The sequence below is a fragment of the Phyllostomus discolor genome, chromosome 3, assembly GCF_004126475.2.
Source record: "Phyllostomus discolor isolate MPI-MPIP mPhyDis1 chromosome 3, mPhyDis1.pri.v3, whole genome shotgun sequence".
Lineage (NCBI taxonomy): Eukaryota > Metazoa > Chordata > Mammalia > Chiroptera > Phyllostomidae > Phyllostomus > Phyllostomus discolor.
The window spans coordinates 211534124-211550694 of record NC_040905.2 but is presented as its reverse complement, the minus strand read 5'-3'; the positions used below and the strand labels follow the sequence as shown (position 1 = coordinate 211550694).

The following is a 16571-nucleotide window of genomic DNA, read 5'->3' as shown; positions in this document are numbered from 1 at the left end:
TGTGGCCAGGTGAGCACAGGGCAGATCTTCCCACATGTGAACATCCCTCGTGTTCCTAACATTTGCTGTTACTTATACTTGCCTTATATAGTGTATGCTGATGCCCCAGATTATGAACCTTTCAGAGGGAAGAATCCATTGTGTGCATTTCTGCAGGGCTCGTGGCAGCTAGCACAGTGCCCAGCCCAGGCAGGATCTAAATCAGTGACTTTTACTGAACTCCTCACTATGCTAGAAAAGGCCCCCACAGCTGAGCTCCAGCCTGGAGGGTCCCTTGGTCCTCATCTGGGGGTCAAATGAATAGGGCACACAGGGGTCACTGTGTCCTAAAGGGCTGGGCCCAGGCCGTAGCATGGAGACTCTAGGGAATCTGGGGACACTGAGGTGGGGGCAGACCCAGACCTGGCCCGGTGGCGTATGGGGGTCAGAAGGTCAGGTCAGACCAAACCCCTGGTCCGATCAGCCCCAGGTCTGGAGCTGCTGCGATGGCTGGGAGCACCGAGCCTTGGTGGGGGAAGGGCGGGTCAGCCTCTAGCCGTCGCGCAGAGACTCCCGGCCGGCAGGGAGCGCTGCGCCCCGACGGGAGGCGCGGGCCGGCTCCGGGCCGGCAGGGGGCGCTGGGCTCGCGGCGGCGCGGCGGACGCCCGGCAGGTGGCGCTGTGGCCGCGGCCGAGGCCCGGCGGGCGGCGGCGGCGGCGGCGCGGCGGTGCGCCGGCTCGCTGGCTCGGGCAAGCGGCGGCGGCGGCGGCGGCGGGAGCGGAGGAGGCGGAGCGGCGCGGCGGCGGCGGCGGCAGGCGGCTGGCGGCGGGAGCGGCGGCGGCCCCGGACCGGCCGGAGCGCCGCTGGCCGAGCGCACAGGCCGCGGCCCGCGGAGCCCGCCATGCCGGCGCGGGTCTGAGGCGCGGCGAGCCAGCGCCGAGGCGAGCGGCGGCCGCGCCGGCCGGGGTTCCCGCAGCGGCCCGGCCTGGGCCCGATGAGCGGCGGCCTCGGCCTCCGGCGCAGCCCGGAAATGTCCGGCAAGGTCGAGAAAGCAGGTGAGGCGCGGCGGCCGGCGGGGTGCGGGCCGAGCCCACGGCGGGGCGGCCGGCGCCGCCGGGACTCGCGGGCCTGCGGGTGCGCCGGGGGCAGAAGTGAAACCGCGCCCGGGCCTGCTCGGGCGCGAGCGGCGGCGGCCCTGCGCCGCGCGCTCCGGGGCTCACGGGCGCCGGGCGGGCACCGGGGCCGGCGGGCACGGGGGCCGCGGCCCGGCGGCCGGGGGTTGGGGCCCGGCGGGCCGCGGGAACTTTCCGCCGCGGCTCGGACCCGGGGACTGGCAGCAGAAGCCACGGCTGCATGTGCAAGTGGCTGCAACGCCCCGAGCCCCGCCAGGCGGTTGTCTGTTTTAGACGGAAGATAGAGCGGAGCCATAAAATGTGTCATTTCTAATGAGCCTCGAGTTGAGGTTTAACCAGATGTGTCTACTTCGGTGGCTTCAAAGGCAGCAGGCGGGATGTGTCAGGGCATTTGCAGGGCTCGGTGGAGTTTTCCTCCGGTATCCGGCTCAGCTCTGGAAGCAGGGCGTGTGGGGAGCCGCTTAGGTTTGGGGTAGCTTGTGAATCTTCACGCAAACCTCATCTCTTTGTGTGTTCCTAGAAATCTCGGAGAGCTGCCTTCCACGGACCCGGGTTTTGCCCGGAGGGGGAATAGTGTCCCCCGAGGTTCAATTAGGCTGTGCCTAGGGGGCCTGGGGCTTAATTAGCCAGCCACACCTTGCAGGGTGCATCCTCCGTGCAAGGTGAGGGCCCCTGTTCCAGAGCCGGACTGTGGGTGCGAGCAGCCGGGGCCCCTGGGCTGGGCGCGCGCCGGCCTCTGGTGGGCAGAGCGCCCTGATGTGGAAGTGGCCGTGGTTCCCCAGGTTGAACCCAGAGAGTCCCTTTGCTGGGTCGCGCCTGGGAGTGGACCCAGAAGGCAGTGGTTTAAACACAGGAAGAAAATTTTTGTGGCCTTTATTGAGGGTTTTCTATACATCCGGCTCTGTGCTGAGCACCTTAAGTGCATCGAGAATGAAGAAGTCCTTGCAGATTCTCGGTGACAGAGAGCACGGTCTGGTTTTCAGGCTGGGGGCGAGATCCTTGCAGGCCCCCCTGCAAGACAGCAGCTGGCTGATTGGCCGGCTCTGACCAGGAGCCGGGGTCTTCCTTGGGGCGGGGCACTCGGTGTCAGGTGCTGCTTCTGGGGCATTTTTCTCACTGGTCTCCAGCCCCAGGGCCTTGGCTGGGGACCACGAGCTGCTTCTCGACACATGTGCGGTTCCAGAAATATCTTGGGTTAATCTGTGAATCATATTTCTCAGGAACCCTTTGGTAATGTCTCAGAGGGGGGCTGGCGGGAAAGCGGGAGAATTTATTTTTAAAATAACAGGACCGGGGTACGTGTTGATTGTTAGGGTGCATTCGTGGTCAAAAACTTGGAAGTCGTGGAAGAGTAACCGGGGCGAGATGAAAATCACCCCTCATCCCACCCAGGCCTCTGGGAAAGAGAGGCCCCCTCACTCGCCTTCTCTGCGGCCCGGGGACCACAGGCCTGAGGCCGGCTTGTGTCTGCGGAGCTGCTCCTGGGGCTCCTCCAGGCGCTGCCTGCGGCCAGGGGCTGCAGGAGGATGGGCAGGCAGGATGGGACGGCCCCCTCCGGTTGGACGCCTGGCTCCACGGAGTCCGTGCCGGTCACGGGGGAGGGGCCCCTGTGGGGGTGGCCTTTGCATTTGGCTCTGAGGAGAGGGTGAGGGCCCCCTACGTGCGGGTGGAGATGGGGGGAGAGGGCAGAGTGGATGGGGCCCCCTGGGGATCAGGAAGCTGGGGAGGAAGGTGCGTTTGGTGCGAGGCGGCCGAGACCGAGGGTTGGCACCCAAGGGGCCAGCAGAGGCCCAGCCCACTGGCGTGAGGCCCCCCACTGGGATTCACACGCGAGTGCCGGGGAGAGTGGACACTCCCGCATTGGGGCGGGGGGGGGGCGCCTTCCCAGTGGTCCCACCGGCCACTCCAAGTGGACTCCCCTTCGCCCTTCGACGAGGTTTCCCGTTGGGTTTCCGGTGGTGTTTCCTGGGCGGACCTGCCGCCAAGGCGTGCGCAGGAAGGGTCCTCGGGGGGAGCGGGGCTCCTGGGAGCAGGTGGTGGTCGGGGGGCCCCCGAGCCTGACGCCCGGCGAGCCGTCGCTGTCGCTCAGCTTCTGGGGACCTGCAGCCACACAGGCGTCGCTCCCGCGTGTCCCCGCTCTCTTCTCTCTGGAAGCAGAAGGGCTCTCGCTTCTCGGGCGTGGGGAGTCCCAGTCTCTCCAGTTAAAGGGAAACCCCTCTCCCCGCTCCCCCGTCCTGATGGCCCCCGGTGAGTGCAGCCTCTTGGGCCCGGGGCGGCTCCTCAGGGCATTCGGTCGCTTGGCATGCCTGGCTGCGGTGGGGCCCGAAGGCCACGCGGGCTGCCCCCTGCCATTTCCTGGGGACACAGGAAGGCGGGCCTTGGAGCGAGCTGTCCCCACCCAGCCGTCTCTGCCCCGGGCCTCGTCGGCCATCAGGGCAGGCTGTGTGCCCGAGGGGGGCCGAGGGTCAGGCTGCTGCCCGGCGTCTGTCCAGCTTGGCTTGGTGGGGAGGGCTGGACTTGGAGGGTGGGAAGAAGGCTAGGGCTGGGGGGCAGGGGCGTCGGTGAGCTTTGGCACCTCTCAGAGGGGACGGGGCGGCCAGGGTGCTCCCGGGGTGAGCCTGTGCACAGAACTGGCGAGGAGAGGAGGCTGCTTCCCAGGAGCTCGGAGGGGCTGGTCTGACAGATGACAGAGGCCACCTTGGGACCAGTGTGCGTGGCCCTGGGTGGCCCCTGGGGGTGGGTTTCAGCTGCTCCCGGGTCCAGCAGGCCCGGGGCAGGGGGCCCGAACATGTCTGGAGCTTAAGCAGCTCCGCTCTGTGAGTGGAGGTGACCGACGGGTGGCTGTGGGCCGGACGGGGTCCGCAGACGTGTTGCAGCTGACCCGCAGGTGCTCTTGAAGAAACGGGACAGAGGTGACAGTCAATACGTAAGACCCCTGAGGCCAGTCTCCAGTCCCAGGTTTCCGGGTGACTCAAAACTGAGAACTCGGGTGACTCTGACCTGTGTTCCTCCCAGGCAGGGACGGGCGGCCCGTCCCCCTGCCCGCCGCAGCACCACCCCGTCCCTGCCTGGGCCGCTGACGGCCCTTCCTGAAGTGTTTGCGTGAGTTGCCTTTCGCCGCACTGTGCAAGCTTTGCCCCGTGCGCCCACTGGGCTGTTCCCCGTTCCCGGTGGGGAGCACCCCGTCAGGTGCCTGGGGGTCCCGGAGCCAGTGTCTGTGCTGGGCGGGCGGTGGGGTGGCCCGGGGAGGTCTGGAAGGCCACGGCCACCTTCCTGGGGTGGGGTGAGGGTGGGGTAGGGTGGGCGTCAGGAGCCTGGGCTCCGAGGCACTGAGGCTGAGAGGGAGGCAGGGAGGCGGCATTGGTCAGTGGGCGCGGCAGTGGGCGGGGAGGAAGGCGGCTTCCCTCTCGCTGGCTGGACTCCCTGGCTGCCCCCTGGTGCCCTCCCACCCCCGACAGACAGCACGCCCTGCACCGCCTGGGGGCTCGCAGGTGTTCTGGGCCCCGGGCTGTGACAGGGACCTGCCTGCTGGGCCTCGCCTTCCACTGGGGGCAGACGCCAGGAGCACATCAGTGCCAAGGCCCCGGTCTGTGCCCCTGGCTCACTGCAGTCTGCGTGGGAGCTTCTGCCCCAAGGCCCCCCCCCCCCGTCGTCCCCCGGCCAGCTTGGGGAGGGGGCTGCCGCAGCCTGGAGTGGCTGTGGGGGGAGCAGGTGAAAGGGAGGGGCTCCCCCAGTGCACCGTGGCCTGCGGATGGGTGGGTGCACATGGCGTCTGACTCCGGTGCCATGTTTTCCTGTCCCCGGGGGCTTTGGTCGTGACTCGGAAACTGCCCCCGACTGCGTTGTCTCGGGACAGACGCAGCGCGTGCCCTGTCCGGCGGGCCGCGTCCTGGCGCAGCGGCGGGCACTGCGCTTCAACCAGCTTTAACGCCTCCCAGGTCGGACACTTTCTTTCTCCCGCCATCAGCAATCTTAGCGGCCAGAGGGGTCCCACCAACGAGCAGGGTGCTTCTCTGGCGCCTGGTGGCCGCTCCCTCCCTTTGGCCTGCAGCGCCAGCCCAGGCCCCCGTTGCTGGCGAGTGCCGTGCGCCTCCCAGTGGCCCAGGGCCCGCGGGAGCCTGGCCGTCCCCAGGTCACTGTCCAGGGGTGACCTCACATTGTCCTGAGCGCTTCTGAAATTGCCTGTGGCGTTGAGAAGGGGGTGGGAGATGTCATTGCTGGTCCTCACGGTGGTCCCGAGGGGCAGTGCCGGTGTCCCTGCTCGGCCAGGGAGGCACGGTGCCAGGGAGGCGCAGTGCCTCGCCTGCGGTCACAGCCCTAGCCCAGCAACGTGGGAGCCGACCCCGTGCGGCTCCCTGCCGGCCCCGAGTCGTATGGAGCTCCACTTGCAGCCTCTCGCGTTGCCGTGGGCGCAGCAGCTTCCTGTCGGTTCCCGTTCGTGTTCCTTTCTGAGCTCCCCCCTTGCCCCCAAAGCCTCAGTGAAGTTAGGGAAGACCCGGCATGGCCTTCAGGCTGCCCGCGATGTCGCGAACGCTCCTCGCATCGGCGGCGCTGTAAGGCGGCCAGAGCTCGCACAGACGCGGGCTGAGCGTGCCTTCGGAAGCCAGCCGCAGCGGCCCCAGATGCTCCCCCGTCCCCCGAGCAGCTGCTGGCAGAGGTGGCTTGGATGGGAGCCCTCGTGGCCGGCAGACCTGGTAGGAGGCCTGCACGGGTGAGTCATGCGTGAGCTTGCAGAAAAATCACTTCCCAAATTAGCCCGGGCCGGAGAGCGCCGGGAGCACGGGGCGGCCTTACCTCAGCCCGGCTGGCCGTGTCCCCGTTGCCATAACAGGATGACGCACTGGAAAGAGTGGCGGCCTGGCAACGCGGCCCGAGGCTGCGCCCACGCGGCTGCGGCAGGGCACCCTGCCGCCGGGACAGGTGCCGCCCGCCTCCCCGCCCACCTTGCCCCGCGGGCTGCTTTTCCACTGGAGGGACGGAACCCACCCTTGGCGAATTCCCAGGGGACATGTTACCTCGGGCTCTGGTCCGTTGTTCAGGCCACGTGACGGGTGCCCGGGCCTGGCACTGTGACCTGGAGAGGCTCTTCCCTTCCCCGGGTCTCGCCCTCTCCGGCGGCGCCGTGCAGAGGAGGAGGAGGAGGAGGCACGCCAGAGCTGCTTCCCCATTCCGTGCTGCCCGGGGCGGCAGGTCCTCTTCCTGCTGGGGCGGCCGGCACATGCCGGGCCGGCGCCTCTCTGGAGCGGCCAGTCCTCGCTCAGCTGCGGCCCCCGAGGCCCCTCCTCGGTTTCCACCCAGTGCAGCGTGAAAACCCACTTCCTGACGCTCGCAGCCACCTCCACCCCCGCGGCCTCCTCGGACCCACGCCTGCTCTGCCCCCAGCAGGCAGTGCCTCCCACGGGAGGGCCCCGGACACACACGCACTCCGGGCGGGACGGTGCCGTGCGCCTCGCTCAGAAACCAAAGCCCCAGTTCCCTCTCTGCACTGTCCTGAACAGCCCACTGGCTCCGTGAGGGGGTGCCCGGCTGGCCCGCCAGGGGCTCGCCACCGTGGCACGGGCGGGTGCTCGGTCCCCGCTGGCTGGAAAATGAGGGGCGGCCGTCAGCGTGGTCATGGAACGAACTGAGGTTTCTGACTCCGAGTCTCAAGGTTGTCTGTGAAGGGAGCTCCTGGGCTGCGAACGCCCAGCTAGGGTGTTTCTGGGGGAGCGGGCGGCCCTGGGCCCGCCCCGGGGGTCTGCGGTTAGCTGGGGCGTCGGTGCTGTCCCTGCGCCCGGGCCAGTGTGGTCTTCGGAAAATCAGTGGCGAGGCCGAGAGCACCTTCCCGGAGCCCGGAGAGAGCTCTAGACCGTGCAGAGAGGTGGGGCCACCCTGGACCCTGACCGCAGCTGCCCCTGGTGGGGACCTCGGGGCTCGGGGCGGGGCGGGGCGCCCCCTTCTCTAGGCTGCAGGATCCTGCCTTCTGTTCACAGACCTGGGCTGCGCCAGCCCGGCCCAGCGAGGAGAAAGGAGAGCCTCCCCCACTCCTCCCTCTCTCCCGCCAGCCTCTGAGTATCGTTTAGGGCCAGCCCTGCACCGTCACCCTCTTGGCGGGAGGTAGGTTGTCGGGGGTCTCAGGCTTAGGAGAGCACCTTTTACAGGTCCCCGGCCTGTGGTTTGGGAGGCGGGTGCTGGTGTCGGGCAGGCGCCCTCACCTGCGGTCCGGATGGCGTCTCCCGCAGGCCCACTGCTGCCGTTTGTGACGGCTCGGCTGGGGCCCGGCAGCGGGCTCTCTCCGGCTCTCTCCGGCTTCCCGGCACCACACACTTGTTTGACTGCAGGTGGGGTTACTGGTCAGGAAGCACCTCCCTGCTTCTCCCGCAGGGGCAGGGGAGGCGGGCCTGTCGCTCACAGCGCGGCTGTGGCGGTTCCGAGACGGGACGGACAGGAGGGCGCAGTCCGGGCGTTCGCTCTCCAGCTTTTCAAGGGTTCACGCCTTTGGCGTGGACTGGCCGTCAAGGCTCCCAGCCGCCGCGCTCCCAGGTGGCAGCCAGCCCGCCCCGAGCGGCAGTGTGCGGCCTGCAGTCTCGGGGAGAAGGGAGGCGCGGACGGACGTGGAAGGAGAAGAGGGGACAGCAGGGGTCCCCTGGGATGTGATGGCTCTGAGCAGCCACTCAGTTGACCCCAACGAAGTAAATCAACAAAAAAATGCAAAGCGAACCTCTCGCTGGAAACAGTGGTTGTATTGATTGCTGGTTGTGGGCAGTCACGTGCCCCGTCCTCAAGTGAGTGGTTGTGACCGCACAGATGGAGGACTATACGCGGGCCGTGGCACTGGCTACTCCCAGACCCTCCTTTCAGTGACCGGCACCGGTGACTGTCCAGGCGCCCTCACCCGAGGGCTTCCCAGGCGCCGGTGCCGGCTCCGCTCCGGTGAGTTCGCACACGTGGCGCCCCGTGGCCCTCGCAGCGGGGGCTCGCTCTGCGGCGGAGGAGGCCGAGGCAGCAGCTCCTCGTCCTCCGTGCGGGGGTCCCGAGACCAGAGTAGTGAGCTTTGCCTGCAGCCCCCTCACCCAGTGGGGCCGAGTTGGGACTGAAGCCCGTGCCTGCTCCCCATTTCTCCCTGTTCTCACTGGCTGTGACGACGTAATTCTCTCGGCCGTGTCGATTTGGGGGAGCACGAGCCTGCCCGCTTCCCAGGGGCCCTCTGGCACGGGCTGCCGCCGCACTCACAGGGCCCCTTGAGAACCCCGGAGGGGCGCGAGGGAAGGCTGGGGCCCCCCTGGCCGGCTGGGTCCAGCCCTCGGCGTGGCACTTCCTGCCGGGTGACCTCGGGCAGACGCGGACGTCTTTCTGAGTGAGCCCCTGGTGCCCGTGCTGCGACCCGGGGCGCACCGACCCACCCAGAGCCCTTTCTCACGCTGGCTCCCCGTGAGTCTCATCTGCTGTAGAAAAGGGGCAGTTGGGGTGGATGGGGGTTTTCGATGGGTTTTCAAGGCACTGACTTTGCATGGCACTCACTTGTTCGTCATCACAATAAAATTTACATAACCCTCTACAGCTTCCGAAACACTTACAGGACTTGAGTTTCTTGCTGCTGTTTTAGGTTTTGTCCTTTTGTTTAGTTGTAGGAGGTATTGGAGTCGCAGGGCATTTTTTCACAAATGAGGAGGAGGACCCTAGCTAGCCGTTGTTGAGTGCCTCCCGTGTGGCTCCAGGTGTGGCCCGAGGTAGTGAGTTCCCTTCTTACAGAGAGAAAGAGAGAGAGAGGGAGAGAGGGAGAGAGAGAGAGGGAGAGAGAGGGAGGGAGAGATGGCGGGGTCGCCCGTTTGACAGTGGGGGAAAGGGAGGCAGCAGGGGGCCGTGTGCTGAGTGAGCGGTGGAGCCGCCTGGCCCCCGCGGGACCCTGGATCCAGGGTCCAGGGTCCAGGGCCCAGCACGGGTCCACTGCAGAGCCCCCAGAGGCTGGCTGGGGGGCACCTTCGCTGGCTTTGGTCGGCCGGGCTGTGGGCTTCCCCTGGGGCTTTCCAGCCCCTCTGCAGGGCCGGTGACGCGGGCCGGTGACGCGGGCCCGCAGCTGCGTGTTGGGAAACAGCCGTCAGCTTCTCGCTGGCAGAGGCGGCCCACAGATGCGCTGCCGACAGCGCCGCACGGGAATCGGCCTCGGATGTGAGCGGCGGAGAGTGGCCCCTGGTTGAAATAGCTCCGTCCACCACCCTTCTGTCCACCCACCCGCCCGCTCCTGGACACGGCGTGGGCTGAGAGTGCCAGACAGCCCGCCAGGGCGGGGGCGGGGGGGACTGAGCAGGCGGCGTCCGTGCCCGCAGGGAGCCGACAGCCTGGCTGCCGCCTGCACCGTGAGCAGGAGCTTCTGGGGATCTGGGCTCTCCTACTTTCCTTTTAAGATTTTACTTATTTTTAGAGAGCAGGGAAGGGAGGGATGAAGACATGGAAAGAAACATCAGCATGTAGTTGCCTCTTGAGTGCCCCCTACTGGGGGCCTGGCCCACAACCCAGGCATGGGCCCTGACTGGGAATTGAACCGGTAACCCTTTGTTTCGCAGGCTGGCACTCAGTCCACTGGGCCACACCAGCCAGGGTCCGACCGTTTATCTCGGTGGTCGGTGGTGGTTCTGGTCAGCAGTGAGCTGCTAGTTTTCGGGGAGTTGGTCGTTATACTCAGATTTTTGACTGCGTGGGGGGTCAGTGCCCCTGCTCCTTGTGGGGTTCCAGGGTCGTCTGTACCCCTCTCGGGGCCTCTGCCTCTCTCTCTCTCTCTCTCTCTCTCTCACACACACACACACACACACAGGAAACTAGAGTTCCGAGGGACAGATTTTCACAACGAAGTGATAAATCTCCAGAGAGACCTCGCTTCTAAGGAAGAGAGCGGTGTTTCGTGGCAGCTGCACATGCGCCCGACCCTCAGAGGTGGAGGGAGGACAGGCCTGAGGCTCTTTCCTCTGTCCGTCCGTCTGTCCGTCCGTCTGTCCGTCCGTCTGTCCGTCCGTCTGTCCGTCCGAGGGGAGGGGAAGGGCCGCGCTCACGCGAGGCAGCTCATCTCGGCGCCAGAGCCGGCCCGTGGCTGGCAGGTGCGTTTTCGCTCCATCCCAAGAGACACCACGGCCGTTTCTCCTTGCAGGGGCCACTCTCAGGATTGATTAAACCGTGCGCACTCAGCGCGGCAGGCGACACGGTCCCAGCTCGGTCCCAGCTCGGTCCCAGCACGGCGCTTCTGTTTTACGCTGGTTAGGACGCTGTGAGCCGTTCAGGGTCCTCAGTGCGAGTCACTCGCACGTTGCGCTGAAGGCTGCCAGCGGTGTGACTTCAGCCCCTTCATCCCCCCCACCCCTTGGTTAATGTTCGCGGCCAAGAGCAACTCAGAAATCCCGGCGTCTTGTTCCTCGTCTCCCTCGGCCCATGCTGCGCAGGGCTTTTCTTTTTTCTTTTTCTTTTCTTAAATTTGCCTTTTTAAAAAAATTTTTTATTTATTGTTCTGCCTTTCTGATCTGGGACGGGGCTGCGCACAGCCTCCTCCTCGCCGGTCCGTCCCTGTAGACAGCCCGAAACACAGTGCTCGCAGAGGCCGGGCCGGGCAGCCTCCCCACCCCGCCCCCTGCCGGCCCTGGGGCCGCGGAGCCTCTCCCTCGGTCGGCGCGGCCGTGCTCGCCCGCGCTTCCGCCTCGGCTTGCCCGGGCTCCTGCGAACGTCAGTCCTCTGAGCTCACCGGGGAGCCGCGGGCACGGGCTGGAAGCATGCCTTTCTGCATGACCTCTCCTCGCCTCTTTCTTCTCTGTTCACGAGGAGCTGACTCTGTTAACCGCCCTAAATGTGCGAAACTGGAGAACGCAAGAAAGGAACTGGGCTGGGGACCCGGGCTGCATCTAGCCCCGTGTGGCAGGGAGCCCGGAGCCTGGTCCCAGCTCGGGGCGGGAAAATGCACATACTGGCGGGGAAAGCGTGTGGGCTGAAGTTATCCTGGGGGCGCAAGAGTCACTGTCACTGAGAATGCTTAGAAGTGTGGCGTCTTGGAGCGATGGAGAGACCACTGGCCGGAGTGTCGGCACTGCCACAGACCCGCCGTGCCCTCCGGGGCAGGCCGGGACCCCTCCCTGGACCTCGAACTGGGACCGTGCCCCCCGAGCCTTCCGACGAGCCTGAGCCCCGCTGAGGCTGTGGGGGAGGCCCCGTGGACTCTGCCCCCGGAGAGAGAGATTCATCCGTGTGTGGACACAGCTCTGCGAACCCTGTAAATTCCTGCTGTTATGTGACAGACAGTAACTCGCAAACACCCCGGGCCTTGGACAGCTCGAAGGAATCTTGAGTGTATGAGGTCATCGGAATTTATTTCTCCTGGTTCACTCAGACCGGGTTCAAGGGACAGCAATGGTGCATTCCTGCAGTTTTATGAGGATTCATGACGTGAAGCTTGTAAGGGGCTTGGACGTTGTCCGTGTGGGTAAAAGGAGGAACCTCTCCCCTTCTGTGGGAGAATTTTTGTAATCACGTACAGTAAAATTGACCTCTTCTTGGGTGTGCAGCCTCTGAATTTGAAGCCCCGTGTAGTTTTGGGTAGCCACGCCCCCAGGCGGGGCCGAGGTCGATCCTGCCCCCCCTCCCCCGCTGGCAGGCACTGGTCTGCTTCCCAGTCCTGCCGTCTCGCCTCTGCCAGAGCAGCGTGCGGTACCGACTTCGGGGAGTGGATTTCTTTCATTCAGCGTACTGCCTTTGGGATTCTTGAAGTTGTTGGCTTTTATCCGCTTTTATAGGGATAGCAATATCCGCCGTGTGGGCGCAATCAGTGTTTATCTGCATAGAATTTGACCTTGGTTAACTAGCTGTGTTTCCTGGGAATAGATAACGATGACACTTGACCAATAAAAATCAAGTAACCCAATTAGAAAGCTTGGTAGACGTCTCCGGAGGGAGCGGACGCGCAGGCCAATACACACGCGCGGAGATGCGCGGCGTCACTAGTCGCTAGGGAAGTGCGCGTCGGAAGCTCGGCGAGGCGCCCCCCACGCCCGCGGGGACGGCCGCTTTCAGGAGGAACAGCAAGTGAGGAGCAGGTGTGGGTGCGGCCGTGCGAGGCGGAGCGGTGGTTCCCCAAATCACACACTGGGCGGCCACGTGACCCCGCGGGTCTGCTTCCGAGTGTGCGCCAGAAGAAGTGAAAGCAGGGACTCGGACGGAGACTCGCACACTCAAGTGCACCACAGCGTCACTCGCAGCAGCCCGGGCGTCCGTCGGTGGGTGAGCGGGCGCACCACCCGTGGGGGCTCTCGGGATGCAGTAGCCCCCGGCCCGGAGAGGGGAGGGAGCGCCGACGCCGGCTTCCGCCCGGACGAGCCGGGGCACGTGGTGCCGCGTGAGAGGAGCCGGTCGCAGGCGGCCAGAGGCGCGCGGCTGCACCAGCATGGACGCGGAGCCGAGGGGCGACCAGCCCGCGGAGACGGAGAGTGAGTGGCACGCTGGCGGCCGGGGCCGAGGGCGGGCGGGAGGGGACCCACCGTGTCACCCTCGTGAGCGCCGAGGCGAGGTTCAGGCGGCGGCAGTCACGCGCGGCCTGAGGGCACCGTTGCCGCTGAACCGGGCTCTCCAGAGCGGTTAGGGCGGCGAGCTTCACGCTGCGTGTGTTCACCACAGCCTGTGAAAAATCGCCATGGATACCAAATACTTTTCTTTTTAAAACAGTTGTGTCGATTGACTTTTTTAGAGAGAGGAAGGGGGAGAGAGAGACATTGATTTGTCCATCCATTTACTTTTTGGTCGGCGCTCGCGTGTGCCCGGAACCTGGGCTTGTCGGGGACAGTGCTCTGCCCGGCCGAGCCACCCGGCCGGGGCTGTGTATTCCTGTGTCTGTCTCCGAGGTCATTGTTCCCCCGAAGCGGTGAGACCCAGTGAGTTATGGGAAAACGGTGAGAGCACGGTGACACGTGGCAGCCGCATCCCCAGGCCGCGAGGTGGTGCAAGGCGCCCTGCTCCGTCCCCCATGTCCGCGCTGGGGGCGCTGCGGGCGGACCGCTCAGTGCCTCCCTGGCGTGGGGACTCCTGCAGCCAGCGTGTCCCTCGAGGGGCCCTGTGCCGTCGGGAGACACTGGCTGCTGGGGGGCAGGGGGCTCCTAAGCCAGGGCGGATTCTGTCCCCACCAAATGTGCGTCTTGTATCTGTGCCCTTGAGCTGTTAGCTATGCTGGGCTTCTCCGAGGGGACTTCTTCACAGGGGCCTGCCCAGTGCGGCCCCCCAGCAGCCTCGGTGCCCGCCCCCCAACCCCCCCATCCCGCGCTGTGTCAGGCTATGCAGACCACTGCTGGGAGGGGCTGGTGGAGGCCCTGGGGCCTGGCACGCGGGAGTGCGTGCAGCCTGTCGGCTGTCAGCAGAGACCCTCCCCGACACCTCGGTGGCTTCCGGTGGGGGGGGGGAGACTGCCTGGGCCCCGTCGTCGGCCCTGCTCTCTGGGTCGACCACACAGATGGCGTTTGCTCTCGCACTGTCTGGCAGGGTGCCAGGCTGTTGGCTACATTGGCGAGACGGTGTCTCTGACTTGGGGTGGGGGACGAGCGAGCCTGCGTGGCCCCGACGCCACAGTGCGCCCCTGGTCCCGGGCATGTCGTTAGCCCCTCTCCCCGTGAGCCCCGGCGGGAGGCAGTCACTGGGCGTGTCCGATGCCGCGGCACCGGCGCGTGCGGGACGTGCCGGTCGAACGGTGCTTCCCAGGAAACAACAGAAAGCTGAAGTGCCGCGGCAGGACAGATGACGGCGCGGCGCCTCGATTCCAGAAGTGAAACTGGGGCACACACAGCCCAGAGTCGAGGGGGCGGCCCGCACAGGCTGTGACAGATGGGGCGATGGCCGCACGCCCCGGCGTGCACCGCCGTCAGGGCACCATTGTCGACAGCACCCGCCTGGCGGTGCCCAAGTGCCCTGGCGTGGACGGGAGGACACCGAGGGAGGACTCATCTGCAGCCACCGGGTCCCTCGGGTCTGTGGCGGCGAGGGTCTTGGTTTGCCGGGGGAGGGGGGGAGCTGGCTCAGGGACACGCCTGTGCGGTCTGGTCCGTGGGAGGGGCCGCGGGCTCAGCCCCGGTCTCCCTGCGAGCACCGGCCGCTTCGGGGGCTCCAGTCACTGAGCTCGCGGGAGCACCGCACCCGGGACGGCCAGTTGAACAACGGTGAACACACACACACACACAAACACACACGGTGTTTCTGGTGACAGGACCGTTTCCTCACGACGGAATCTAGAGCGACCAGATCTCCAGCGCGCTTTCCCCGGGACGGACGGACGGACGGACGGACAGGGCGCTCGCTGGTGCTTGTGGCGAGCCCCGCAGAGAACGTTGGGAGAGAGAGCGCCGCGGGAGCGCTGGTCGGCGGAGCCGGACGGGGACCTTGTGTCCCTGTCGCTGTAGGGAGGAGTGTGGACGGGCGCCGAGTGGCTGTGAGAAGCTTCACTTGGGTTCCAGGGCGTACTCGGTGTTTGAGGAAGACAGGCGGGGGCTTTGCGTTTGTGACACACCAGCGACTCACGGCCTGTGGAGTGAGCAGGGCCGGGGGGCCGGGCAGTCCGTGTCCCGAGGACCCGCCGGCTGTCACAGAACGTCGTCCGCCCTCTGCGGTGGGTCTCAGGCTTTAGCCCCCGGGGGCTGCTAGGCTCCGGCCCCCGGCTTCTGACTCAGGCGCCCTGGAGTCCGGATGGGAACTGTCATTTCTAATGAGTTCTTGGCGCTGCTGCCGGGGCCGTGGGCGAGTGGGGGCACCCTTAGGCGTCACTGCTCAAAGGTGAGGGTGGAGAGGAGCGAAGGGAGTGCTAGGGAGGCGCCTTAAGAAGTGGCCCCGGGGGGGAGGGGAGGGGGAGGGGCAGCGGCAGCAAGGACATCAGAACGACTAGTTCGTGCGAGCGCAGAGGCCAGGAGCCCTGCGGCACTCACTCAGTCCCGTGGTCAGCCCTGCTCGGGGTGGTCCTGGCCTCTGGGTGAGGCCGGGAAGGGTTTCTGGATGGCGCCGGGACAGACCCGTAGGAGATGGGCAGGCGGCCAGGACGACACAGACTGAAAGGGGATTCGAGCACTGAGCCCAAGGGAACCCCACGTGAGCGCGGCGTTGACGCTCCCGCCCCCAGGGCGCACCTGGTCGGCCGAGCTCGGGGCGACAGCAAGTGGTCGGGTGCGCTGCGGAGGGGCGGCCGGCGTGACGAGGGCCGCGGTGGCTGTCACACGGCATCGGGTGGCGTCCCGGGACATCAGCTCGCTAACGAAGCCCGTATGTTAGTCGTCACGATTAGCAGGACATTTTAACACTAAGCGCTTAGAGCCTGGAGAGCAAACTCTGAAACGTGGGTTGTGTTTACAGTCGCACCGTGTTTAGCGCTTGGGAAACACGGAGGTGACTGTTTACGAGCTCCGTCCGAAGTGTCTTCACGTGCGAGTGTTCTGTGGCGGTGCCGTGTGCACGCCCCCCAGCCCGCCTTCTCCGGGTCCCCCCCCCCAAGGTCTCCCCACTTTGGAACGTCCGAGGCCTCTGATCTCTTCCCAGGCAGTCCAGCCCCATGACTTTAAATGCCGCCTAAACCCCAGGCCTTCCCAAACGTGTGTTTCCGGCTGTGACCCACCCTGGGCTGAGGCCTGCCGCCTGGCACCTCCGCGTGGACGTTGTCCGCCTTTGGACCGGATGCGCTTACCCAGGGCCCGGGGCCCTCCACCTCGCCCCCTGCCCGCCTGCCGCCCGCTCCTCCCGCGGCGCACGGCGCAGTGACGAGGGTGACACTCGACCTCGGCGTTCGGGCTCGGAGGCCTGGCAGCCACCCGGCCCCCTCCACACCCCACGTCCGACGCCTCGGTCCCACCCCTCGGTCCCTCTCGCCGCCTCCTCTCCTGGCACTGGCTCCAGGCCACGGCCAGGCCCCGCCCCCAGGACTGCCCAGGACCCTCCTGGCTGGCTTCTGGGTCTCCACTCCCGCCTCGGAGTTGTCCAGTGTGTGAGCCAGCGCCGACCCAGAGCTCTGGCCAGGCTGCAGCACCCTGCGCTCTGGCCGCTGGCGCACGTTCGCCCCCGCCCGGCCCCACAGCGGCCCTTCCTGCAGGCGCTGGCGAATGCCTGCTGCGAGCCCACGGTCGGACACCGGGGTCCATGTGCTGCTTGTGTGGCCTCGGGAAGGCCGCTCTTCCCGCCTGCCTGCTCTGAAACGCCCACCCTGCCTTCTCGCGGGTGCAGCGGAGCAGCGGTGGGGGCGCCCAGGTGCTGGGGGCTGGGGCGGGGGAGCTGTCCTCCGGCGCTCGTCTGCCCCCTGACCCCCTCGGGCCTCTGTTCGCACGGCACCCCGGGAGGCCTTCCTCTGCCCTTGGGGTCCGAGGTCGCACTGCCGTCACATCAGCCCCTCGCCGCCACCTGACCCTGGCTTGTGTTTCTCCTTTCTCTTCTGTTTCTTCTTCTTCTTCCTTCTCCCTCTTTCTTCTGCAGCCTTTGCTGCTTTTGTGTGGT

General features: G+C 66.5%; 1 protein-coding gene across 4 annotated transcripts in view; it reads left to right on the top strand.

Moving 5' to 3' along the window:
• Positions 1-846: 846 nt before the first annotated feature.
• The window catches only part of RAPGEF1 (Rap guanine nucleotide exchange factor 1), a 121278-nt gene continuing 105553 nt past the window's right edge, over positions 847-16571 (top strand). For 2 of the 4 annotated variants that reach the window (XM_036022389.1, XM_036022388.1), the window contains exon 1: positions 847-1034. In XM_036022389.1, coding sequence (XP_035878282.1) covers positions 974-1034 — 61 coding nt within the window. In that variant the 5' untranslated portion in view covers positions 847-973. The remainder of the gene's footprint in view (positions 1035-16571) is intronic. The other 2 variants (XM_028522417.2, XM_036022390.1) reach the window with 2 other exon arrangements.